The sequence below is a fragment of the Pholcus phalangioides genome, unplaced genomic scaffold (assembly GCF_987345545.1).
Source record: "Pholcus phalangioides strain wild (caught in Gottingen) unplaced genomic scaffold, Ppha-v1.0 ptg000015l_1, whole genome shotgun sequence".
Classification (NCBI taxonomy): Eukaryota; Metazoa; Arthropoda; class Arachnida; order Araneae; family Pholcidae; genus Pholcus; species Pholcus phalangioides.
Genome location: NW_028301608.1, coordinates 3,361,889 through 3,389,865, shown reverse-complemented (window position 1 = coordinate 3,389,865; position 27,977 = coordinate 3,361,889). Strand labels below are relative to the sequence as shown.

The following is a 27,977-nucleotide window of genomic DNA, read 5'->3' as shown; positions in this document are numbered from 1 at the left end:
CATTTTCCAACAGCAACATAGAAAAGTTGCTAGATGAGTATTTCACACTATCAGCTACTTGAGAATTTATGAATAATAATTTCTTCATGTCACAGTCTCAATGCATAAAAACACAAATACCACATAAAATCACACACACATGATTTTACCTAATAAAGATAATATCTATACAGGGTGTACAACAAAGGGGGGGGGCATTTTACTGGCAAGCCATTGATTCTAAAGGTATACTCCTGATTAGAAAAAGTTTTCAAATCATGTGTAGTACTCAGATTTGTCATTCATGTTTCAATGAGTTGTATAGTTATTAAGATAAAAAAATTTAACTTTTTACACGATTCCCTGGGTGCCCCAAAACCCAATTAGAAAGTTGTTGCCCTGTCTCTCCTGATGCCAAAAAAATCTATGTTTCTAAGTGCAACATTTACTGAGATAAAAACATGGAAATTTTTTTTGTTGGGATCAGGAAAGACAGAGAAACAACTTTCTAATTGAGTTTCGGGGCACACAAAAAAAACAAAAAGTAAATTTTTTTTTCACTTTAATAACTACACAACCCCCCTGAAACATGAATGACATATCTGAGTACAACATGTTATTCGGAAACTTTTTCTAATTGGAAGTATACTTCTAGGATCAATGGTTCACCAATAAAATGCCATACCCCCCTATTTGCTATGCACTCTGTATAAATAGATGTCTCAGGATAGCAAAAACATATTCACACAAGCAGTTAATCTTTCGTTATGCAAAATGCAGTGAAATTGCTTCATTAAATTTTTTACTCAGCACTTTATTAGAAAATTATGCATTTCTACTATATATATATGAACACACTTTCTACACATTACATATAAATATATATATATAGGTGGACAAAAAAATTAATATGCACTCAGGAAGTGTGCATTTGAAAAAACATTGCATTTGAAAATTTCAGACTGAAAATAAACATTTAAATTAGTGGTTTTATCCACTAAATCAGTATTCAATTATTTAACCTCCTATTTTAGAATCCAGACAGGATTACAAAAAATTATCCTTTCAACAACTCTGATTCCATCTTCGTATTCGGTAACAACTTAGAGATCTGACTGTGATGATTCAACTCAAATGATCTAAATCATTTAATTTTTTGTAATTACCCAAGGTTACTTGTCGCAAACTCTCAAATGCATGTTTAGGAAAATATGGAAAACAACTTGAAAGTTATGTGTTTATATACCCTTTGAGCAAAAACATTTCCATAATAATAATTTGCTTGATAAGCTTGATTTAAAAAAAAAAAGGAAAACCTTCTGCCCGGTTCGAAAGATACCTTTATCATGAACTTATTTTCACTAGAAGCACAAATGCATTTCATGAAGTACAAAGTTAAATTCTTACAAACTTGGTAGTTTGTTTAGATTCTTGTAATTTTCTTGATTTTATACTTGTTTTATTTTCTTAATGTTAACCACAGAACCATACAGAAGTTTTGATTTTACATACTTTTTAAAATGTCTCAATCAACATATCCTGAGCATCAAACTGAGTTTTTTTATCGTTATTTTGATCAATTTTGTTGAAACTAACTCTCTCTGAATTATATTTTTCTATATTCAGTGAATTAAATGACTGCATGTGTGTACTTCATGTGCTATTTCGTCTCACTGTTTCATGAAAAACTAAATTTTTTAGAGATTAAAAATTTATTTTCAAATTTTATTTTTCCACACTACCATCACTTTTATAGCTTATTAACTGGGAGCGTACCACAGTTCTAAGCTGATTCAAGATGGCTATCCTTTGTGCCTCCACACAAGGAATTTAAACCCAGACCTGTCAAAACAAAGGTTGGTGCACTAACCGCTTGTCTGGAGTAAAAAAGTTGTGTAAAAGCTGACAGTAAATATTTACTGAAATTCCAATAATAATTTTTTTAATTTCAAACTTTTTTCCCGTACGACTGATGACAAAGTATAGAAACATCTCATTCACACATTCACAATGTATTAAGTATGTCCAATCATTAACTCCTGTCATTCTCAGTGCCTAAACATGAAACTCTGATGCAAAAGTATCAAGTTTATCACTTGACACATATATTCTACTGGTAACTGTTCCAAAGATATCTATTTCTCTGGAACTGATACGGTGCTATCCGATGAATCCGAAGTTTCACTGACTGCAGCTGTCTCAGCTTTTATTTCTTCCCCTTTGTCAACATGGTTTTTATCAAATTCCATTTGTTCTAATTCTTTCCTTTCATCTTCATCATCTCTGGCATACAATTTCGGATACCTGGCCATGCAATCATTGAGATCCCGAAATTTCTCAAGACACTCGCTGCCTTTTGGTTCCGCTGAGCTGTAGTGGAAACAGGACAAGGATTCCCTGAATTCAACATTACAAGGACCTATGACCATAGACCCAAGGCAAGGGCAACTCCAGTTTATTTCACCATTTGGCAAAACTAAACCTGCAAAGAAAGATACAAAAATATATAGTATACCCATCAATTTACAAGATGTATGCTTTATTTAACAAATTTAGCAAATATATTTTTCAGCATCTTCAAAACAAAGAGCCAAAGGTGATGGTCATTTTTTGAAAACGTTAACAGCTGTAACATGGCTGCCATCCCATCCAGTCAGAAATTAAATGACGTTGATTCAGTGTACAACTTATTAGTCTGCTTGAAAGAAAACCACCATAGTTGTAGACCACCATGCCGAGAAATGCAAATTCCAGGAGAAAAATCTGAACTTATAGAGCCAATTGAATTGTTTTATGCCTATCAAAAACATTTGTTTTACCATCAACAGTCATAGTTTTAGCTCCATGTTTGATTAATTGAAAATAGAGTCAGACACATTAAGTACACATGTATTCACTTGCATAACTTTTAAATTAGATGAGCTCAGCTAAATGAAAATGTAAGTAGAACCATGAGATATTTTTGTACACCTTGTGCAAGATTTCATACATGCAGATCAAAAGAACAAAGAATTGTAAAACAGTCTGTAAAGTTTAAATACAAGAATGAGTATACAGTGATGCCTCGGCTTAAAAATTTTTCAGTTAATGACCATTTTAGTTCGTATGAATGCATCTGAAAACATAAAACATGAGCTAAATTTTCGTGCCAATCTCAATAAATTCAATGACTATCTACTACTTTACAGCACACCAACTTCAGTCATATTGCCATACAGCAATCTACTACTGATCGAGTTGGGTCTGAAATAAATGTGCCATTTATCAGGGGTCGCTTCAGGTTCAGTGGAGGAAGAACTTGCTATCCATGTCCTTTCCCAGGATTGGACCCACAGACCTGACAGCAACCTTCAAGGTGGTAGACGAGTATCTTACCACTTCCCCATTCGGCACCAATGAGTACCTACTACTTTAGACACACCAACTCCAGTCATATATTGTCATACGGCAATTTCTAACCAGTGGAGTTGAATGTGAAATGACGGCCCCATCTATCTGCAGTCACCTCAGGCTCGGTAGGCAAAGAACTTGTTTCTGATGTTCTTCCCCAGATTTGAGCCCGTAGACCTCGATGGCAATCTTCATGGTGGAAGACAAGCAATTAACCACTACGCCGCTCAGGCGCCCAATGAGTACCTGTAATTAGGGTCAGATTAATTTATTTCCATCTCGCAATCACTTTGCAGATACACCTATATTTCTCTTTCAAAGAAATTTTGAGCCATTTCATATAAAATAAATGATTAAGCTCACAGAAAGTGCATTAAAGAAGAGAAAAGTCTTAGACTTGAAATGATTAAAATGCATACGGGTAAGGCTCTGAATAACAAGCTGAATTCTGGACATCCTAGGAGCTTATTGTTTTCCATCTGCACGTGCGTGAAAGAGAAATGAACTGACTAATGTCACAAGCACAATACCCCCACCTGATGAACCTGATAGCATAAAATAGCCTACATAGTGAAAAACTGAACTTCTTTTCATTTATTTTACATCTTCATTTAAATTTTCCTTAATCTAATTGTGAAGTTGTTTATCTTTGCCTTGGTAGTTTCTATTTTTTCCATATGAGCAACCGAACGTTCAGATTTGGTATTCAGCTCAAGTGGAAACTCGCTCATCATGATTAGTGGTTAAATATTTTTCCTCTGAAGATGCCACCCATTGGTGTCAAAATACATTTTTAGGATTTTTTGTGCTTTCATGTAGCCTATTTGTCTTATTCATTGGTGTCTTCTTACTATTCTTGGGCAAAGTTGATCAACTCTTCCATGTTTTAAGTTACTTTGAAATTTTGGGCAGTTCCTAGAATGAATTAAACTATTTCCTGCGGAAACCTATAGAAAACTGAGTTTCAACTAACGAAAATGTGATTCCAGAATAATTTATTTGTTAGCTTAGATATCACTGTATATGCCAGTAATTTATGAGGGAAAAAGGATAAACATTTTCAAATGGGATATTATTGTAGTTTATCGGAGAAAGAAACTGGAAAAAGAATTTTAGCTAAAGATGGATGATGATTTTTTCTCAATTAAGATACATAGAATCAATAGGCTTTTATTAATATTATGCCAAAGTGAATAGGGAAAAAGTGTCGTTTCTCTCCACCGGGAAACAACACATTTTTCATATTCACCTCAGCATAATATCTAGAAAGCCTATTGATTTAAAGTTCCAGCTAATTTATAGTTTTTGAATAGAACTGAATGTGGATGAAACATCAGAAAAATTGTAAAACAAATGCAAAAATAAAAAGTTCAGGGAGAAAATTAACATATGAATTGCATATGATAGCCTTTTTATAAAAAGGCTATCATATAAAAGGTTTCATGAAGACCTAAAATGTCAATCTGCTCCATACATAATGATAGCTCGATAGGTAAAAACAGTTTGGAGAAAGTTTTTGGCGATTTGGTAAAAAAAGATCATGAAAGGGGAAAAAAACCTATAGTAGATCATAACTACAAATTATGGTCAAGAAATTAACATATTAAAACGAAAATTATCTTACTCTGATATGGCAACATAAAATATGTATTGTAACTAAAATTAGTGCAATAAATAAATGTTTAATATTTATTATTATTTAATTTCTGTGAATTTAAAGAAATAAAAAAGCCTTATTTTCTTTAACTTAATATGAACTAATATTGTTATTGATTGAATGTTGGCAATGAAATGGTATGAATGAGTCAAAAGACACAAGAAAAAAAAATTCGCTTGAATATACACCAAACAAATATCTTTAATTTTGCTGTTGCATGGAAGAAACCAAAAAATACAACCACAGCTATGCTGGAGAAAATTGTTGCATGACAAATATCCTAAAACCATTTTAAAGATTTACATTTGATTTCCTTTGATCATAGCACCCCAAACTTTTCGTTCCACATTGCCCCCCCCCCTCTAGCCAACCCACAGGATCCTCTGTTACGCCCGTAGCTTCTACCATCCCCTTGGACCATTTTATCACCTCCCAGTGGTTGCTATATTTGCCCACTTTGGGAAACACTGGATAAGATGATTGGCACCTAGTTCCCCCAACCCCAATTTGTCGAGTCCTGCATTATGACCACACATACATTCAGAACACACGTTCCGGCACAAACAGATTAGGTATAAATTACTCAGGGAAATGTTTACGAGGCATATGTAAGGATCCTGGTCCCTACAAGGGTGGGTTGACAGAGCTCTAGCCCTAGGACGATTGTCATTATTTTTTATTTTTTCACGCTATAAATTAACTATGGAGGGGCCAGTGAAAAGTTTGGTTTGGGGAACGCCAAAGGACCCAGCCTAGGGAAATCACAAAATTTATATTTTGTTTTTTCTTTACATAACTTCAATGATATTGAAGTAAAATTAACCTAGTATGCATGTTACTGATATGTGGTAAAGTTCTCAATTAAAAGTATAAGAGATCTTTGGGGTAAATATAGACTTGAACTTAATTCCTACGATACAGTGCAGAAAGAAAACTGCTCCATTTCTAGATTTTGTGCATGGAAAAAATTGCAGAAAAATACAGTGAGCTGAACTTAGCACTTAACTATAGTATACTAAGTATTTTCAATGCATTATAATGTGGCACTAGGGTTCCCCCAATTAAAAAACAGAGGAATAATTTTTTTGTATAAAGCCTTGAATTCTATGCCCTAATTTCTGATTCAAAATAATAATAGATGTTATACCAACATAAATATTGTTGAACTTTACTTTTCATATTAAAATTTCAAGTTTGCTCATTTTTTTTAAACTAGACTCATTAAATCTATGAAAGAATAAAAATGTGTAAACTATTAAGCAACATCATGAAGTCAGAAACACATCCATTAATTATAAAATAAACAATCTTGTCTCAATAGAATTTGTTTTATTTAGTAGATGCTGAATGACCTTTTGCTTGTACATAGAATGAATTAAGATGTCGGCACCATATGTGTGATACTGAGTTGATACCACTCATTCACTTTAATCGAGGAGGGGAAACATGAATAAAAGCACTTTTGTCTACAAAAAAAAATTTTAATCCATGAAGTTACTTTGGGCTCAATGATAAAGATATATTTTTGGTGTTCATATTTTTTGCTTGTAGTTCGTTTGTAGTTTATTCATTAATGCTTAATTAAATGTGAGCAATTAGGAGAAAAAATCACTTAGGTGTTATGAAAATATATTCTTAATGATAAACAAGATTTGTTTTAATTAATAAGCATTGTTAGTTTTAATCAATAAAAATCTGATTTAAATCCAAAAAATCTACTCTTTTTGATTTTTTTTAATCATGATTTTTTCGTATCCTGATTTTAAGTGGATCCTACTGTCCATACAGTTAGTATGAACTAATGAATTTTAGATAGGTTGAACTCTGATAACTCAAATATCTGTTTAAGTAGACGTTTTGACTAGGCTCCATAACTTTTTTTGTATTTTTGTGTTAAAATTTTCCCTTGGCTTGAAGTTTTCTTCTTCCTTTTAAGACAAACTTTTGAGAATGGGAGAAATTTAAAAAATAGCATTCAGCAATATAATATAGCATTTAGCAACCAAATTTAGCATTTAACAATAGAATTTGGCATTTACTAATTGAATTTGACAGTATCATTTGAGTGGCTGCAAAGTGAATGATGATTTTCTCATGAGACAGTAAAAAATTACTGCATTTTACTGCGAAAATATATAGTCTATACACTTTACTTATAATTCACTTAATTTATACGAGTATCATGTATGCAGCGTTTCCATAATACAGTATGCACATCTAGTTTATTTCTAAATATATCCTCATTCAATAATTAAATATAATTAAATTAGAATAGCTTTATCTTTTCAAATTTCTTCATCTCCAGTAGTTTGACATGTTTTACTACTACGACTGTTATATTTTAATAAATCTTTTTTTTTCCCAATATGAAATTGGAAGCTCTGATAAGTGAAACTAATGATAACTCAAAAGTATTTTGTCGGCAGCTGCTCATTCGGCTTATCAAGATTTGACTGCATATTTATATAAATTCAAGTTAAAGTTATCAATTTTTTCTCAGACATCAGTGGGATATTGTCTTTCAATATATTCAGAGCTCTTCTTGACCATCCCCAAAACAGAATATGTCGAAATCTGTGACGTTCGTCACAGAATATTCAATGCATTGCTGTAGAACAATCTGGAAGAATTTTAAGAAAAATGTAGAAGACACTATTAGGGGAATTTTTACTGCAGAACATTTCCAGTCAGCAAAAGGTTTGTTGCAGAACAATACAAAACATTCTGCTTTGGGGTTAACCATATTTCATGAAGATAAAAATAGGATACAGGGATGGATAAAACAGGACCTGGAGCAGATCATCATCAGTTGACCTAATTTGAGATGAGTGTCAACCCTGGTGTAAGTGAGTGTACCTATTTAATTGTTATAAAAGGAAAACTCACCAGCAACTTCATCATCCTCTGGAAGCTCTATAGTGCTAGGCTTCTCCAAGTCTTCTTTTGACAAAAATATAACTTTATCTTTACCTATGTAGGAGAAAGAAAAAAAATCTTACTGAATAGGCTATTTGTATATAAAAAATTACTAGACTAAGACTTTTTCCCGCCAGAGGTCTATGGTAATGTTACATATTGCATTAGTAAAGTAAAACAAATATAACAATTGATTTCTTCAAAGAGGTTAGCAGTTTCAATGCTTTATTTTCCTAGTTCTGCATTTCCTGCCGTGAATGTGTAATGAACCTAAAGACCAGGGCTTGACAAATCCCATGCATAACTCAGGTTGCTATATAAAATCGGTATTGCCACAGAAAATTTTTAGAACCACTACTGTAATATACTAATAGACCTAGTACAAAAAGTTTTTTAATCTCAAAATTATTTTTGAAAAAGTTGGAAATGTTTACTTTTGTTCTCCCAACAATCAGTGGTCAGCCACGATGGTTGTGTATGTGCAGCGATTGTGGAAGATCTGTTCCATATTGTTTTCACTCTGGAATTGTGACAACCTGATATGATTTGAACTTGAATTAATACGTAAATTTTGATCAAATGTTGGTGGTGATGTAATTGTTTTGTTGTGAGACAGGTTGGGTGGTAGCCTGTTTGGGCCAAGATAATTTTTTGGCTGTGAATAAAAACATCTCTGACCAAGAGTCAATATGTATTTACCTTTGTCTTTCAACATACGATTGATTCATACTTTTACTCTGTAACCAGGGTTGGTAAAAAAACCGGTTTTTTTGAAAAAAACCAAAAAACCGGGTTTTTTGGTTTAAACCGGTTTTTTGTTTTAAATAGTATTAACATTAAAAACAATGAAATTTCTGAAAAATCATTCAAACTTCCAATAATTAACAAAAATAAAATGTTTATTAATGTAATTAACACTATTTCCATGCTAATTAATCAATAAATATTTATTAAATTTTAACAAAAACCAACTTTTGCCATTTAATTATTTTTTGCTTAACTCAATGGATTACTGTGTGTTTGAAAATTCTTTTAATGTTATTATTAATCATATAATATATAAAGGTTTTTCTCCAGTTACTTTCAGTATACTTAATTACGAAGTTATTTTGCAAAAAGTAATAAAAATTAGGTGAATATAATGCATTTAATGATGCATAAATAATGCAGATTAATTAACGATGATTTACGATATACAGGGTGATTATAACTAAGGTTCTGATTTCAAAACACTAAAAAAAGAGCGATTGTCAGAATGACTTGAAAATTGACATGAATATTCCTGAAAAAATTCAATTTTATTTGGTAAAGGGGAAAAAATAATTAAAAATGTAAAATTAATGACATCATCCAACATGTGGGAAATTTGCTCGCAGCATGGAAACGATAGCCAGTCAAGGCAAGATTATAACTTAATTATAGCATTGCACGAGTCCATAATTCACGGAAACATCATAAAAAAAATGAAGTAATTGAACAAATAACTACAACTTACTCAAAAAATGTTAAATATGTTGTCCACCCATGTTCTGGCTATGAGGTTGAAAGCACAAAAATTCTTGTTCAACAGCAGAATCGGAATATGCCATGGTCATAATGTGGATGTGCTTGCAATTCAGCTTTATTAAACCAAACGCGCCCCCTTTCCCCCATTCATATTCCTGAGGAATGAGGAACTTCTAACATATACGGAATGTGCTGGAGATTACAATTCATCAAAGTTTGCAATCTGACCACTGTTTATAACATTTTGAGGTACCCCCACAGCCAGTAGTTGCAAGGGTTAAGGTGCATCCTGTCAAAATGGGTCTTCAGCAGCTGCTTTGCTGGTATTGCAATGTGCATCTTGATAGAAGTTCTATCCACACACTGATGCTGTGGAAGTGCCGAAATGATGTGGTTGCACAAAATAGATTATACTGCTGGCCAAGTACAGCATCATCTACTTGCACATTTTGCACTTTTTTCTTTTGCGAAAGAAACGTCCATTGCTTCAGGAGTATCCATGCAAATTTTCAGGTCATTCCGATCAGTACTTATTGTATAGTTTTGGAATCAAAACTTAAATTATAATCACCCTGTATATAGCTGATTATTTTTTATAAATCTGTTACTACTATACAGTAGAACCTTGATTAACTGGGCTTAACAGTGTGTGTGTGTGAAAGTATAAAAAAACAACTATTGAATATTAAGACTGGGAGATATACAGTAGGAGATGTGCTACTTCTTATGGGAATGAAAATGTATGTGAAGTAATGTAACAACTAGTACACTAGTCTTTGTCCTTTAAGGACAGCTGGTGTCTTTATTGGATTATAGGACCACCTGCCCCTAGCATGATGGTGTCACTACTGTAGCTGCTTCTTTGTGAAGGGAAAAAGAAACCCTGTGAGATAATACACCACTACATTTAGATGTGTGATGCAATCCTTATTCATGAATTTGCTAAAGATAGAGCATCAGAATGTAGCCAAAGGGTAGAAAATGTTGTAAGAATGAGAAATTTTGGCTTTTGTATATAACTTTAAATAACTAAGATACTTCAGATGAAAAATGTATATATATATATATATATTCTGGCCACTTTTATGAGACTTTTTGAAAAAAACTGCTTATAAAATCTTATGTCATTTAAAGATATACCGTCAGAATGTACCCCAAGGATATAAAATGAGGTAAAAATGAAACATTTTGGCTAATAATGAACAAATATGATATTTTTCAGGGAAAAAAATGATATTTAGGCCACTTTTATCTGATTTTTTGAAAAAAACCAGTTGGTTAAAACCAAGGTTTAAACCAAACAACCCTGTCTGTAACTCAAATAAATTTTATTGTTCATTTTACCTTTTGCTAAGAAAGCATAATCCCAAAATGTGAAGTTGAACAAAATTAATCTGCCCCGGGCTTGTTCAATCAGTTGTTCCCAGCAGGTTTGGCTGCCTTAACAAATCGATCTGAGTTCCAACCAATATTGTTGAAATGATCAGTCTCATTTGAAGTATCATGATTTCATGGACGTTGAGAGAATGCTATTCCCTGCAACATGACTTTACATTTCAGCTGATCATGTGGTTTTTCTCCTCTACCGCTAATAACTCCTCTATATCATCTCTGACAGCAGATTGGTCACTAAACTCTTACCTCTTGGTGATGGCGCCCACTGGAATTTCCTTATACAAAATATCTCGACATTAACCTAAAACTTTCTCATGGACTGAGTTGTGCTTGAGCATCTGTTGAAAAACAAAATGTCTTGATGGGATATAGTCCTCTGGAATCTTAGTGTGAGAGATCTAATATTTTTTACCTAGTTGCAAGATCTATCGAATCTAATTGAGATAAGAGCCTGATCATAATATGTAAGCAATACAATTTTTGTGTGCATCATGAATTGTGTTTTGTTCGCAAAAAGAAATCTTTAAGTTGTCATAAATAAATGATCCGTTGAGAGAAATACTGATCTTTAGTGAACTCCTTTTGTTGTCTGCGGGTTTTGTGTCAGCTGGATGTATTGATGCTGGGCTGGACAAATCCTACTCGACAGGTTACCATGGTGACTAAAAAAATGTGTGATGTCACCTAAAAATTTTCACGTGTGTAGAGATGTGAGGTGAGAATATTCTCTGGAGAAATATTCTCCTGGATGCAAAAATTGGAGAATAATTGAGAATATTAATTTTTCTTTTAAATAATTTAAATTTTTTTACTAATTGCATTTATATTGTGAAATATAAATCAGTTTTCATCCTGAAGCATTTACAACAAAACAATTTTTGGTATAATCACCCCCAATGACAACTTTTGGCTCTAGAATATTCTCCAGGTCATGATGAGAGGTTTTAAAAGTTTGGTTATACAGATTTTAGAAACCTTTAGATTAAAACCTTAAAAAAATATTTTAAAATTAGATAAATTTTCAGAAATAAGTTTACAACCAAAGAAATTAAACCAAAGTTGATTGATAAAGGAAGCTGTTCTTATATAATCACCTTCATTCTAAGAAGACACAGAACCGTTGTTTTCTTCAATGCACATGCACTTAAATTCTGTATCACTCACATTTCTTTAAAAGTTGTTACCTGTTGGTTTAATTTTTTTGCTTTCAAACTTTAATATTGTAGTCTACTAACTTCAATATACCCATCTTCTTGATGGGAAGAGAGACAGGGAAGGAGAATATTCTCTCGAAGGACTATTATAAATTACTAGAGAATATTCTTATCAAAAATAACTATTCTCAAGTCATTTATCGAGAATATTCTCTGGAAGGACTATTAATAATAACTTCAGAATAATTCTTATTATTTTCTATAAGAATATATAACCCCAGTAATTTATGAAAGTGGTCCTTCCAGAGAATATTCTTAAAGATATTATATGTAACTATATTATAAATAACAGGAGAATATTCTCATCAAGAACTTATACGAATATTCTCTGAAAGATTATTCTCTCGAGAATTTTACATCTCTACACATGCAAGTACTGTAGGAAACTACTAACGAGTACTGAATTTTCGGGACAATAATGATGAAACATTTTTCCAATTAATTTTTATTTCTACAAAAGAGTTTGAACAAGTTCACAAAAAAAACTTGTTTTCCCTCAGCTCTTTACAGATAAATGGCAATTTTTGTTCCAGTTATAAAACAAAATGATTGTTCTATATAAGAAATTAGTGATAATTGTTCCATCCTGCAAAAAGGTCTCGTGCATTGTAAGAGTGGCCCAGGGCAATCAACCCCAGAACTCATTGATGTTGTTTCCGCATTTTATACCTCATGAAATGGCTTTGATCATTGATCATTTTTGTCTCAGCACGATTATTTTCTGCACACAAGGGATAGTTAGACCGGGACCTACAATTTATTGCCGATTCTGAATGGCAGGATTGTTTTTTATACTCATTGAGAGGTTGGTGCGCTAACCCCCTGATGTCGGACTCCCTGCGGTAGCAATTTTTTCTGTGGTCATTTCGCCATTTCTGCTGTACCCATGTCAGGAAAGTTTTCTGACAAGGATGAACCGGGTATCTAACTTGCGACACTTCTAAACATCCTTTGGTACTTTGGGCAAGTATCTTATCGATTGAGCTACCGTGCCCTCATGAAATGGCTTCAATTATTGTTGTTGAAATGTATTCAAAGACAGTGATTGGGGATTAGCTGTCTATAGGTTCCCCCCCCCCAATTCTTTGTTGCTGTGACCATGAAAACAAATTTCTCCAAGAATGATCTGTTTGTGCGCAACAACAGTTTGTTATTAACTTATTCCGAGAAGTTTTTGGCCAATCACATGACTTCTACTGCTTCAAGAATGAGGCTTGAGTTACGAAGAGAGACTTCATTTTTTGAAGATGTTTACATTGGAATAACGCAGGTGTCAGGGGGTATATAATCAAAGTATTCAAATTTCTCAACGAAATGGATAGTATGGACCATGAATTATTAATACGCCGTCGATCAACTGCTTTGACAAAGGGACACCAACATTGATTGTGGTAAGGGACAATTCTAGGTTGTGGTGTTGCAGGGAATTTTCCTCTAATAGGGTTGTTAATAAATGAAATAGCTTACTTCCGGAGGTAGTAAATTCTAATACAATTGACACTTAAAAATAAATACAACAAACATGTTGGAGTAAATTGAGAAGCTATCCATACTTTTATTTATTTATATATATATATGACAAGCATAAATATTTTCTATGGGCATTGTAATAGTCTTTAATTCTTATGACTGCATTTTTAATTTGGTTGCTGTATTTGAGAAATATATGGCATCCATCATATATAAGGAAAAGATGCCCATAACAAATTTTGTTATGGGCATCTTTTCCTAAGTCACCTCACTGGGCATTTTGCCTGTTGTGGCCTTGTCTTTGTATATATAATGTAACACAATTTGTCTGGGCGTTACAGAAATTTAATTTTTCTACTCTGGCATATTTTTAAATACACTTCACCACTTTCAACAACGTATTCAATTCTTTGTCATTAAGAATGTTTCTTACTTCTGTATGGTACAGTCCTCTCTTAGAAATTATGTTCTCTATCATGGAATTAAATTAGGTTAAGTTAGGAATTAATGTTAGCAGTAAGCAAATGAATTTTATTTCAAAAATTGCTAGGTGCGGATCCAGGAGGGGGAGGGATAAAGTAAAAGGTCATGCTGTACCCATACATCCTGTATTTTATGGCGCAGAATTTTTTAAATAACATTTTTTAATGGGGACGGGATCCCCACTTCAGATCTGTGTCTGTATCTAGTGACTAAAAAATTTGCTGGCTCCTAAGTTCTTTGTCCAGCCCTGCAATGAATCTGAGGATGCAACAAATCACAGTGCGTAGCATGTTACATTCTGTAGGTAAACTGCATATTGTATATTGTTTTTCCTATTCATGAATAGACAAAGTGTTGAGCTATGTGACTCACATTGTAAGCAGAAGTCGCTGTGTGGTCATGTAGGTATCGTGCTGGACTCTCGTCCTGAGGATCCCAGTTTGAACCCCACTTGACGGCACAGTGGTGGTCGGCTGAAGTTCGTTTTCTGCAGTTTCCGGCTTCGAGGCACTAATGTGAGCTGAGCTGGTCTCCTATTTGAAGAAGTCTCTCCGTAGAGAGCAGGCAGGCCTACAACACGATACTGACAAAACATGAAAATTCAAGCATTTCCATCTTTACTTCAGAAAATGGAAGCCAGATGGCAGCATGAACACGAAACAAGCGCAACTCAGCAACATAAATATGTTAGGGCCAAGCATACACATCAGAACACACATTCTCTCTCACCGGCATGTGCCAATTCATTAGAAATTCCATAGATTAATGTGTACGAGGTGCATGGAGTGCCATCTTAACACATGGCAGAGAGCCTCAAGAGTACAGGGGCCTCATGAGAATAAGATCTAGTTCTAATTTTCTAGAATTTATCTGGTAGGTCCTCAGAAAAGCCACTTATCTCAGGGCCCACGATGCTTTTAAGATAGTCCTTGGCGCATGTTCGGTTAAGTAGTAGTTGTAAGCAGTACAAAACACCTGTTCCTAGGAAAACAAGGCTCAAGAGATGTATAGCCTGGCATCTCACAAATGCTTAAATCACCATATGAACAGCAATAATCTAAAATGAACAAATTACCATATCTAACTTCACATGACCATGTAATTTGAGAGACATAAAGCGACCAATGGATTATTTAGTGATACCTACTTACACGTCTTAACAATTAAGTTCTCAAATCAACTGCTTGCCCAGCAACCTTAAAAAAACCTCTGCAGGACTGAACCATTATGTTGATAACGAATTAATCTTCGCTCTTAAGAAATTTGGATAGTGCTGAAATACAAATTTTTTTGGATTTCAAGTATTCTATAAAATTTTATGGGACATACTATTACCATGTTCTATATACAAAGCGAATAAAAATACCCAAAAATTTTATGTAGAAAATTTCAGAAACTGCCGCAGCTGGAGAGTTAATTTTTTTGAAGGAAAGACTTTTTTCTGGATATTATGCAAAAGGTGAATTCGGAAAGAAAGTTCTACCGGTCTCCACCGGGAATCAAACTCAGTTCTCTTGCAAACCAAGCAAGTGCACTAGCCTTATAGCCCATTCCTTTCTTATTTACACACTATGGTATTATTTGCTGAAATAGAGGCTCTGTATCCTGTTTTAACTTCAGCAAATGGCTTCCAGGTGGGGGCAGTAGCAAGAATATGATTTTTTTTTCTCAGCCCAATACATGAAGGAAACACTTTCCTGCATGGAGTTTAGATACCCTTCAGAAAGTCGCCAAATGTGACAGCTTGGTTAAGTTTATTTTCTCTGCGCTTGTCTGCTCCAACTGGATTTTATAATGTCTTATTTGTCTACTAGGGCTTTAAACCTGCTCAGTGAAATATTAATAATGGTGTCATTAATAACAACAATAATACAGATATGATAGTAAGATGGGTTTTTTTCTGGTTTAATCAAAATGCAGTTCGGTGCATCAAGTTGACGATAATGATGGCTTGTGAAACTGAGCCCTGCTATCATTTCAAATCATTCACAAATATTCTAACATATTTGCATTTTGGTAGGCCGCTGCACTTATTCATTTTTTAAAATTTATGTTTGGGGCAAGGGAGTCATGAGCAGTCATGACAAATGAAAAGCAAAATCATATCTATGGTTACAGCTGTAGGAATTCTAATAGGTTAATTTTCCATAAGCGTGGTCACCGCCAACACTGCAACTTTTTTTGACACGTGCCAAAATGCTGCCGCTTTTGAGACAGCCAATTCAAGATGGCAGATAAAGAACACATGCAATTGCACAAAATTCAATTTATTTTACATTACATCAAATCAATCTAATACGCGGTAATGTGAGATAATCGATCGAAATATGCGAGAAATGCAGTAAACTAAGAAGAAATTATACACAAAAAATTGAATTAATGAAATATACGTGGTTGGTTTGATAAAGGGTTGCCAAAACTAGCAAACACTGTATCTGCATCAAGGTTACCAATTTTGGTGCAGAAAAAAGTCGCCATGTTGGCGCTGACCATGCTTATGGAAAATTAACAACTCTACTACATTCCCTTTTATATCTAAATTGCATATTCGCATGCAGGTATGTCAGCGATTGGACAGAACATTTTCTACACTATTGCATTGTTGTTCATTGTATGGGGGTGCTGTTGCTGCATATTCTGCTGTCAGCCACACTTCAGCACAGATTTTTTTTCCCAATTATTCACTGTGTTAAACTGCTTTTGTTCAGCCAAAGCCCAGCAATGACTTCAAGCCCTGTAGAATAAATTTTTCTGATGAATCTGATTTTGCATTAACGATTTCTCTTAAATTCAGTACTACCAGTGTACTGCCTGTTCAATTCCGTGGATGCACATATGGATTATTTCGATTTATAACGTGGATTATTATTGTGCCACAGAAGGATGGAAAAAAAAGGAAAACAGGTGAGATGCAAAAAGAACTTTTTATTCCCTACATTATGAGTCTGGTTGCAACCCAAGATCTGGTTGCAAAGTTAGTGCCCATAAGGGTAATTCTTGATAAACCCCATTTCACCTACACTTTTTTTCTGGATTTTATGACGAGTTGAATTCGGAAAGAAAAGTATAAATGAGGAAGAACTGGTTATGTCTCCTGTGGTGTATACGGATAGCGCGCTTGCCGACTGGGCTCGATTCCTGGCGGAGACCAGTAGCTTCCCTTTCCGGGTTCACCTAGGCACAGTATCCGGGAAAAGGAAGTCTTTCCTTCATACATTGGGCTGAGGAGAAAAAAAACAATCATAAATTATCTCACTTCAGCTCCATTTCTTGCTCATTTCGATTTAATAACAAGAGAAATTCTCTACCGTTCATTTCTAATACTTGCCATGATCAACACAGTATGACATGATTTTCGAGATACCGGTACCGGCTTCAAACACACCAACAACGGAGAAGAGAGTTCAGCACGCAAATGACTTGGAGACCCGAATCCGTCAATCGCGCTGACGATTGTCGTCTGAACAAAATCAATTAAAATACCCCCTAAAAACACTAAGGAAATCCCCAACAGGTCACAAATCCTGTGAATTAGCTAAACACACGAGGAAAATCATATTTACAAAAGTGCAAATAAATTTCTGATAAGGCAAATTACGATAAACCGTGAAACTGAAGAAAAAAGACAAATTTACTCAAAAAATAAAATAAATTGAAGTTCAAAAAGGTATTTTAATCCGAAATAAATTTTTTTTCATATTTTAATTTTTTTATAATTTAATATTCAATAAAAAAATAAGTACTTTTTTTAACTGTTTGAGAAGTGCGATGATCAAGGCCGTTCATGTTTACATAGGTCGCCTTGATTGGACGAATGGTATGTCGAACTACGCTCGTCGGATGGCGCGTTTAAGTGCCCGAATATTTGTTGACGTGGCCCGACCCACGAACAGTAAGTCCATGAAGGTGGTGAGAAAACTCAGTGAAAAGCCGATGGATCTCAACCCGGACATTGTTGATTATTATCCCCCGCATGTTGAATATTCGAAATTGATATTCGCTTTGCGGGAACATGGCTTATTCAGGTAATGTAGTGCTTGGATAAGATTCCGTGATACAGCTGTAGTATAATCCGGAGTTGCATAACCTCCGGCCCGCCAAGGGGTTCAATAGTGCAATCCACGGGTGCACAACCTCCGGCTCGCGAAAAGCGCAACGGTAGAAAAGTATCAATGCACACCACACGATAACCGCTTATGCTAACCATATATCCTTAATAAAGGTACGGGAAATTGGGAGCCATACGGGATATCGCCAATTGTCGAATTCAAGTATATAATTGCCAATTACAGCCAAAAAATTGCAAACGCAAATAAAGTGCCTAATTACAGTCAAAAAATTGCAAACGCAAATAAAGTGCCTAATTACAGCCAAAAAAATTGTCAAAAGCATTAGTTCATGTCATAAAAATAATCTGTTGGCAATATTTTCTTTGTAGAGAAAAATGCTCGAGAGCATGATGAGAAGTCGTCATGAGCGAAGCAGGGTCGTGCTTTTGGATGTCTTTCTTGCCAAAGAGAAAAATTATCATCACCTCGTCAAAAAAGGATAACACTATGGCTGTTAAATGGGAAAAAATCTGATAAAAAATAACAAAACAGCATTCTAAGAAATCAAGATTTAAAATAAAACATCTTAGACCAAATACCACTACGGCTGGAATGTAAAAAATTATTTAAAATGGAAATATGAATAAACAACCTCAGAAGACAGTTCCTATATCTAACGTATCTATCCCATAACCAGGATGGGCTGTGTATCCCTGTTTTTAAAAATTAGAAACATCTCCAAGCCTTGGCTACTGACAGTGGCGTGAGAGCTGGGTGTGCTGTGTTGCTCAAGCACCTTTGATAATTCATGATACAGATGAGTACCCACTGAATTGATTCAGAAATCAGAATTTCTTATATAAAAATCAAGATGTGCTCCCACAAGTTCCAATGCTCCTGCAAAAGTGACCTAGAATGTGCAAGCACATGAGCAATTAAAAGTGACATGTAGAGAGATCAGAACAGTGACCTAGATAGAGGATCCAAGTCAGTGAATGATCGAACCTATAGAGAGGTTGTGGATGACCAAAGGAGTGATTAGGAGTCATTCAAGTATTACATCAGCATCAAGGAGGGAGGGGTTTCGGATTTGATGACAAGGGGGGGGGGAGGGTTTGAAGGTTGCTTACGTCATCAACCACCCCTTTTTGAAGATATGAAATATTCTAAGCTGCTGACGAAATTTTGCTGACAGGGGGAGGGATGTCGGTGTTTTGCTGACAAGGGGGGAAGGGGTCAAAAATGGCTTAAAATCTGCTTACATAATATTTGAATGGCCCCTCAGAGAGGATCCGTGTCAGGGAACAGAGAGAGCAGTGGCAATGGAAACAAGGAGGGTTGCTGTAGCCTCCCACTGTAATTCATGACATGCCAAAGCACTCACTGAATTGATTTAGAAATCACAATTTCTTACCTAAAGATCAAGGCGAGCACACATAGGTTCTAAATACTTCCAACGCCCCTGGTTGCTGACATACATAGCCAAGGAGTTGGTGCTTGGCAATATCACAATTTTTTTAATATGGGTAAAAAAATAAATAAATAAATTGGAACGTGTGTGAGAACAATATTAATTGAATTTTTTTTTGCAGAGATGAGCATCTCGATTTCAAGGAAGAAATGGTTCGACTCAGGGCTCTGAGAGGAAAGGTCAAGCCCAAGAAAGGAGAAGGAAAGCGAGCTCAAGCAAAAAGTCAGCTTTAGTTTTGCCTGTTAATTATGACTGATGGAGAAATTCGAAATCGTACTGTATCTTTTTTTTATTACATCTAGCATATTAAAAAAAAGTCCTTATGCAACATTAAATTACTTTTTTTTAAATCTTTGTACCACAAACAGATCAGAATAAAGTAATGATTGGCTAATTCATTTGAAACATAAAGATTTAGTAGTAAAAGTTCACGTAGTAAAACCTTAATTGACCAAGCCTTCATTAATTAGTTGTGTGGCCTTAAAGTACTTGTGTTGTCACAGTTGTGAATTTTTCATGGTATACTGGTGCCACCATCTGTCGTAGCCGGTCAATTTGTCGCACTCAACTTGTCGCGCTCAACTCGTCGCGCCTCAATTTGTTGCGGTACAAATTCGTCGCAGTGCCAATTTGTCGCGGTACAAGTTTGTCGCAGTATCAATTCGTCGCAGTGTCAATTCGTCGCGGTACAAATTTGTCGCAGCTCCAATTCGTCGCGATACAAATTCGTCACAGCTCCAATTCGTAGCTGTACAAGTTTTCCGTCGTGTCAATTCGTCGTGACGTTAGTTTATATATTACAGCGCAGAATCAATTCGTCGAACCGTCGATTCTTCACTGTACATGTTCCACGCGAGCTTGTATGTAGGTTTTTGTCTTACACGTGAAATAAAAACATGAACAAAAGTGTACACGCAGTTAACTGAAAATAATTAATTTTTGTCAATGCAGAAAGGTCATCGAAATTAAAATTACAATATCAATTACATTTAAAAATTGAACTGCATATAAAAGTTTAACTATATTTGAAAATTCGGTTATAAAAATTTGAAATGTTAAATAATTGATTTTTTCTGTGATAAAATTTCAATATCAGGTGGAAAAATTTCGGTTTGTATGATATTCCCCAAATTACAGTGAGCCCATCTTTAACGGTAAATTTCTATGTGCTCCATTACAGTATCTCCATAAGAACCTGAAATATTCAATTAATTAATAATTCAATTCAATTAATATTTAATTTTCACCGTATAAGCTGCACTTCCCGCTTTTGTTGGGATTTCTCACAGCGAAGGGAGTTGGTCGCAGATCAAGGGTAGAAATGTACAGTGCTTTTTATGAATGACGATTCGATGAAGTTTTCATAATGCCTACAGGATCAGCACCGACAAAGGCAATGTAATCACCAATAAAAAAGATGACTATGGGTCAGTCGCATAGATATAATATAACCATTGATCTTATGTTTATAATCAGTCGTATATCTTTGGGTGGCTTGTTTGAATATTTTCACATAGTTTTCATTAGCGTCTAAGCTTTTGGTACAAGGTTGGTGTGCTCGGTTTACATATTTCTGTTGGCATAAACATCGAATATTGCAAAACCGAACGTGGAAATGATATGTTGGTTTACGTGTGTGTTTAAAAGTTTTTCCCCCATAATTCATGTTCCAAAATTATAAAAACTTTTAATACAATTCAATGAATTAGCCTATTATTAATTTTCTTTATTTGAGTTTTTTGTTGTATCTTAAAGAGAGATACAGGTTATACGGATGACAAAAAATAATGTAGTACTTTTTAAAATTAAATTGTTTGAATTCAATTTAAATTGCAATAAATTGAAATCTTCTACGTATCTTTAAAACAAAAGAAAAAAATTATCGTAGTTCAAAATACCATCACGTATTATTCTATAAATCATCATCGGGTTTTTACTGCGATATTCACGTATATAAGTGTAAATAAAATGATACTCAAAGCACTGAAAATAAATAAAGGTTTAGATATTGTGGAGTGTTTATATGTACGATACGAATTGTTTTTAAAATTAAAATTATCCTAATAAATGTAGGCTATAATCAGAGGCGGATTTATAGTTTTCCCACCTGTGGGCTATTCAAACCTTGCCTTCCTTCTTTCTTTCTAATTCATGTTCTTGATCACCAATTACTTAATTTTGGTCACGCCCTTTCACATGAACTTGTCATCTTGGGATAAAGCCCGCATACCCCCTCCCCACCTAGGAAATATACCTCTGAATATAATAATCTTACATTGTCTGTTAATGTTAATTCACTTGTATTGTAAGAAGAAATTTTTACTAATCGTTGACTGGAGCCGTAGACTAAGCACACCAGCCTTGTATCAAAAGCTTAGACGCTAATGAAAACTATGTGAAAATATTCAAACAAGCCACCCAAAGATATGCGACTGATTATAAACATAAGATTAAAGTTTTTATTGTATCTATGCGACTGACCCATAGTCATCTTTCTTATTGGTGATTACATTGCCTTTGTCGGTGCTGATCCTGTGGGCATTATGAAAACTTCATCGAATTGTCATTCATAAGCACTGTACATTTCCATCCTTGATCTGCGCCCAACTCCCTTCGCTGTGAGAAATAGAAATCCCAACAAAAGCGGGAAGTGCGGCTTATAGGGTGAAAATTAAATATTAATTTAATTGAATTATTAATTAATTAAATATTTCAGGTTCTTATGGAGATACTGTAATGGGGCAGATAGATAAAAGATAGGCTCACTGTAATTTGGGGAATATCATACAAACCGAAATTTTTCCACCTGATATTGAAATTTTATCACAGAAAAAATCAATTATTTAACATTTCAAATTTTTATAACCGAATTTTCAAATATAGTTAAACTTTTATATGCAGTTCAATTTTTAAATGTAATTGATATTGTAATTTTAATTTCGAGTGTCATGTACATGAAGAATAATGATCTAATTAAAAGTCTGATTTCATTCTTTTCACTCGAGAGTTGTTACTTTAGAGTTGAAAAAAAATCAAAAATCGATTGACATTTGCAGTGGTGACAGCGATGCTGTTGGTGCCCAGGGTACTTTATGGAATGGGTATGAGCACCAGAGAAATGATTCAGAAATCAAAATTTCCTACTTCAAGATCAAGACAAGAACCCACAAGTTCCAAACACTTCCGGCATGCTTGGCCAGTCAAAGGTGCCGACATGTAGGAAACATTGAGGAGGTGGGGGGGGGGCTGAAAATCGCCATTCATTCCGTTTATAAGGGACTCAAATCCCGACAAAAAGTGGGAAATGCGGCCTATACGGTGGAAATTAAAATTTAAAAATTTATTTGATCTCAATTTTTTATTTGGGTGAGCTCTTCAACATCCCTCACTGCGAGAAATGGAAATCCCGACAGAGATGCGACTTATATGGTAAAAATTAAATTTTAAAAATTGAATGACTTCAATGAATACTTTCCTTCATTTGTTAAAAATTAAAACAGATGGGCAGGGGGAACATTTCCAATAAATGAGAAAAAAAATTAGTTCCATTTTTTACGCCTAAAGCACCTACCCTATTTATAAGATCACAACAAACATATGAATTTTAAAGCAATTCAAATTTGTCGCGATGAAATGAGCTTGCGACAAATTTGTACCGCAACGAAATGAGCCTGCGACAAATTTGTACTGCGACGAAATAAGCCTGCGACAAATTTGTACCGCGACGAAATGAGCCTGCGACAAATTTGTACCGCGACGAGATGAGCCTGCGACAAATTTGTACCGTGACGAGTTTGTAGCACGACGAATTGCCGCTGCGACGAATTGTCCCGCGACAAGTTGAGCGCGACGAATTGACCTAGACCCGCCATCTGTCTTCCATGATTTAAAATGGATATGGCAAACACTCGAATTTTCACGTTATGTAAGTACATATCTTGTTGAAGGTTTGCCTGCTCTCTGTGCAGAGAGGTCTTTATTAACTGAGGCACATGTCCAGATTAAGGTCCTAGTAGTTCACGTCCATGTAAGCTCCATGTAGTAGTGGCAAAACACAGCTGCATGGATGGAGCGGGTGAGATGGCAATGTTTTCCCCAATATCTAAGATGTGTATGGGTGACCTATACATTTTTATGTTTGTGTACATGTATTGACATCTTGGTCCCCTTCACCCCTCAAGTCCATCTCCGTCTATGAGGGCTTTATTTTCCGCCATTTGGCAATTCTACAGAGATTGTCATAATTAACAATTTTGTTCAAATTTGGCTACCATTTTTGGCAACAATTTGCCATTGTTTTCGCTCGCACTTTCCTATATTGGAGATATCAAATTCTCGTATTTTTTTCTGGGAAAATATGGTCAGTTCAGTCTGATGCAATTCGAAGTCCATGTTGAAATACAGTGGCAGTTCTTGCTGCCATATTTGAGAATTTCATTAATGAATCACAAACAAAAAAAATAGGACTTGTACTGTCATCTATTATTTAAGAACCAAATAGAAAACTACCAACCAACTAGTACTATTTCTAAATTATAGATGGCAGCAAATTCACGAAATAGGATATTTTTTTTATGCTCGATGGTTAGAGCCGTTTAAATTACAAACATGGCGGCCCAGTCAGAATGTTTCTGACTATATTTTTAATACCGGCTACCATCGATGTGACGCTCTTCCTGAAGCCGTGTTTTCCTAGGAGCAGGTTTTCTGTGCCGCGAGCAATGTGAATCGCCCATCTCAACACGGCGTCCACTCATCAATCAGAAAAGCAGTATGACTATTTTCCTACAGAGCGCAATACGGCTCACGACAACGCTTTACATTGGGCGTGATTGGCAGACTACTTCTGGAGGAGTCAACTGTGCCGTGCGTTTTGCCGATGTTCTCTTCATTTTTGTTGTTTCCTTTCCTTCAAACCGGAGCATGCTGACGACAGAGTAGCTGATGCCAAGGCCATATACTATATAGCCGCCCTGATCTGATATGCCACACAGGACCATCTTAAGAGCATCATGGGGCCCCCGGGCCAAATGATATTTCTGAGTCCCTACCAGGCAAATTTTCGAAAATCTCAACCAGATCCCATTTTTGTGAGGGCCCATGCCTTAAGGCGGCACTGGCGCCATGCTAGAAAACACAAATGTGTAGCGTAATTATGTAACGTTTCTGCCGGTGCAAAATGGTCTAATTCGGTTCACACGGCGCAAAAAACCTATTACTAGGATTAGAATTTCTGCGCAGTGTGCAGCGTGAAAATGCTGATTGGTTAAAAACCTGAAATTCCTGTTTTTTGACCAATCAGCATTTTCACGCTGCAAATACTGTAGAAACCTGCTCCTAGGAAACCTGAAACCTTGATTAGTGGAACCCGGGGTAATTGCATACCCCCTGGGTCGTGTCCCTGCTAATCAGAGACAGTAGTGCACTTGGTGCCATATGGGTGGTAGATTATAGTGTAGTGTAAAATTCCTTAGAATTTCAAGGGCCTCAATTAAAAGGAGGTTATTACCCTGTAATCTTGTTGAGTAATGAGTAGGGTAGCTCATTTATAGGTTGAATACAATCATAAGGTTTGATAGTGACAGTGTTACTACCAGATAAGAATATTATACTATTATAATGAGATTAAGATTTATTTTTATGTACATGTATACAATATATCCAATTGAGTGACCAAGCATTAAACCGAAAAGAAGGCCAAAGCACACAGTACTTTTTTTTTTTAAGGAATCTTAGCAGGGTCAATAGTGTTTTCAACACTAATACATGAATTTTACATATTAAAGAAATGCACTATTTTTGTACAGATTTATACAATGCTACATAATTACAGCAACAAAAAGGGGAAAAAATATTTATGAACAAAAACTACTTACTTATTTACACAACTTACCAAGAGAGAATGAATTTTACTCATTCTTGCAAAATCCCTCAACACAGTCAAAGTCCAGTCAGTTGAGGTCTATCTATTTTTAGAAAGTTTTTCTGTCTTTTGAGTCGTAAAATCTGATCCTCAGGATAATTCGAGATGTTTCTTAGACGTTTATATTCTGAGTTGTCTAATCTCTCAAAGAATTTCCTTGATATCTTCTGACCTTTCTTATATGGTTGTTTCGTACAAACCAACTTGCATTAAGTAGGTGTCGCAAAGTCTTGTTCTGATATCTTTCAAGACGCACTAAATTCTTTGTATTAGCATACAACCATATTGGTGCAGCATATGTGAAAATGGGTCTTATTGCTATTTTGTACAGGTGAATTCTATTCTTAATAGTTAGGGCAGATCTTCTTGTGCACAACCTTTTTATCATCTGCTTGGCTATATCTGCTTTAACGATGACTTCATTACAATGTTTTTTGAAGCATAGCGTTTTATCAATAGTAATGCCAAGCTAATGATTATGAGTTGTTGGAGCTATTAAATTCCCATCAATTTCGATGTAAGCTGGAGTGGGAAGTATTCTTTTGGAAGTAATCCACATAAATACTGTTTTGTTAGCATTTAATTCAACTCTGCTATTTTCACACCATTCTTCTACTAAATGGAGAAGCTCTTGTAAATTGCTAAGTGCTTCAGCAGGTTTTTTGTTGGTAGATATAATCATAGCATCATCAGCATATAATGTTGTGATACCTACAGGAGCAATAGGAAAGTCCATCATATGCAGATTGTGTAGATGGGGCCCAAGAATGCTGCCTTGAGCGATTGAAGATCTGATTGTTTTTGTAGAGGATACACTATTGTGGATTTTAACTGAAAAAGTTCTAGAATGGAGATAGTGACGCACAAATTTTATGATATAATAAGGAAAATTTTTACGAATTAATTTGTAGATAAGCCCCTTATGCCACACCTTATCAAAAAGCTTTTCTTTAAATCCAGGAAGGCAACAGCTGCAGTGTCTTTATAAATTCTAGCCTGTTGGAGGGTTTCAATAACTCTTAATAGTTGGGTAGAAGTCGAATGCTCTTCTCTGAATCCATGCTGTTCATGGAATGAAATGGATTCTACCCAGAATGGAATTATCAGTAACAAATTTATTAATTCTTGTTGCAATGATTCTTTCAAACAATTTTCCCAGAGTACTTAGAAGAGATATTGGCCTCCAATTATTGTGTGGGAAAATGTAAGTCTTGTCTGAGCTTAGATATGACTTTAACAATTGCATATTTCCAGTTGATTGGAAAGTATTTTAATTCCATGAGTTTGTTAAAGATCTTGACAATATATGCTATAAAATTCTCTGGAAGATGCTTGAGTGCTTTGTTGGTAATTAAGTCATGCCCAGCTGCCTTTCTAGTTTTTAAGTGTTTGATAATTGTTTTCAGTTCATCAGTATCAGTAGGATAAAGTGACTCAGTATTATCTGTGGGTGGATTGTTGAAATATCTATTGATTGTACGCCTAACATGTTAAACTCTGAAATTTGATGTGTTTGTATTAGGCGAAAATTGAAGCTCAAAGGCATTAGCAAACACTTCAGCTTTATCTTTGTCTGTATAGACCAGTCCATTTGGTCCATGTATTGCAGGTATTCTATTTGTCTATTTTTACAGGAGTTGTATATTTTGAAGAATTTCATCTTCACAGTTAGCTGCTTCAATGAAGTTGATAAATCTTTGACTAGTAAATTCTTTTAATTTCTGCTCTAGTAACTCTTCTTAGATTAATATACTTTCCCTTGTGATCAGGATCCTGAGATCTTTGCCATTTTTTTCTTGCTTTATTTTTCTTTCATATAAGATCTCTTAAATATTTTAGCAAGGCAAGAGGATTGTTAAATGATTTATTCTTAGATGAGTTTTCAATTGTATTTCTTATAGTTGAAGTAATTGAGTTAATTTCTTCAATATCAATTGCATAGTTACTGACAGGGTTGTTTGGTTTAAACCATGGTTTTAACCAACTGGTTTTTTTCAAAAAATCAAATAAAAGTTGCCTAAATATAGTTTTATTCCTTGAAAAATATCATATTGGTTCATTATTAGCCAAAATGTTTCATTTTTACCACATTTTATATCCTTGGGGTACATTCTGATGGTATATCTTTAAATGACATAAGATTTTATAAGCAGTTTTTTTCAAAAAGTCTCATAAAAGTGGCCAGAATATATATATATATATATATATATATATATATATATATATATACATATACACACATACATTTTTCATCTGAAGTATCTTAGTTATTTAAAGTTATATACAAAAGCCAAAATTTCTCATTCTTACAACATTTTCTACCCTTTGGCTACACTCTGATGCTCTATCTTTAGCAAATTCATGAATAAGGATTGCATCACATATCTAAATGTAGTGGTGTATTATCTCACAGGGTTTCTTTTTCCCTTCACAAAGAAGCAGCAACAGTAGTGACACCATCATGCTAGGGGCAGGTGGTCCTATAATCCAATAAAGACATCAGCTGTCCTTAAAGGACAAAGAC

General features: G+C 34.7%; 2 protein-coding genes across 3 annotated transcripts in view; one reads left to right on the top strand and one right to left on the bottom strand.

The window, feature by feature from the left end:
• Positions 1 to 19,941, top strand: part of mRpS33 (mitochondrial ribosomal protein S33) — a 52,239-nt gene extending 32,298 nt beyond the window's left edge. Inside the window, exon 3 of the mRNA XM_089245381.1 lies at positions 19,652 to 19,941. Within this exon, the coding sequence (XP_089101507.1) occupies positions 19,652 to 19,763 (112 nt within the window). The 3' untranslated portion in view covers positions 19,764 to 19,941. The remainder of the gene's footprint in view (positions 1 to 19,651) is intronic.
• On the bottom strand, positions 773 to 17,580 carry LOC149075258 (mitochondrial intermembrane space import and assembly protein 40-B). 2 transcript variants are annotated; one of them, XM_089242575.1, is made up of 3 exons: positions 17,339 to 17,580; positions 7,913 to 7,996; positions 773 to 2,461 (listed from the first exon to the last, which is right to left on the bottom strand). In XM_089242575.1, exons 1-3 carry the CDS (start codon positions 17,358 to 17,360, stop codon positions 2,115 to 2,117), a joined length of 453 nt encoding a protein of 150 aa, XP_089098701.1. In that variant the 5' UTR covers positions 17,361 to 17,580; the 3' UTR covers positions 773 to 2,114. The 2 variants fall into 2 exon arrangements, with proteins under 2 accessions (XP_089098701.1, XP_089098702.1); XM_089242576.1 differs by having other exon boundaries at positions 17,319 to 17,555.
• Positions 19,942 to 27,977: the final 8,036 nt, after the last annotated feature.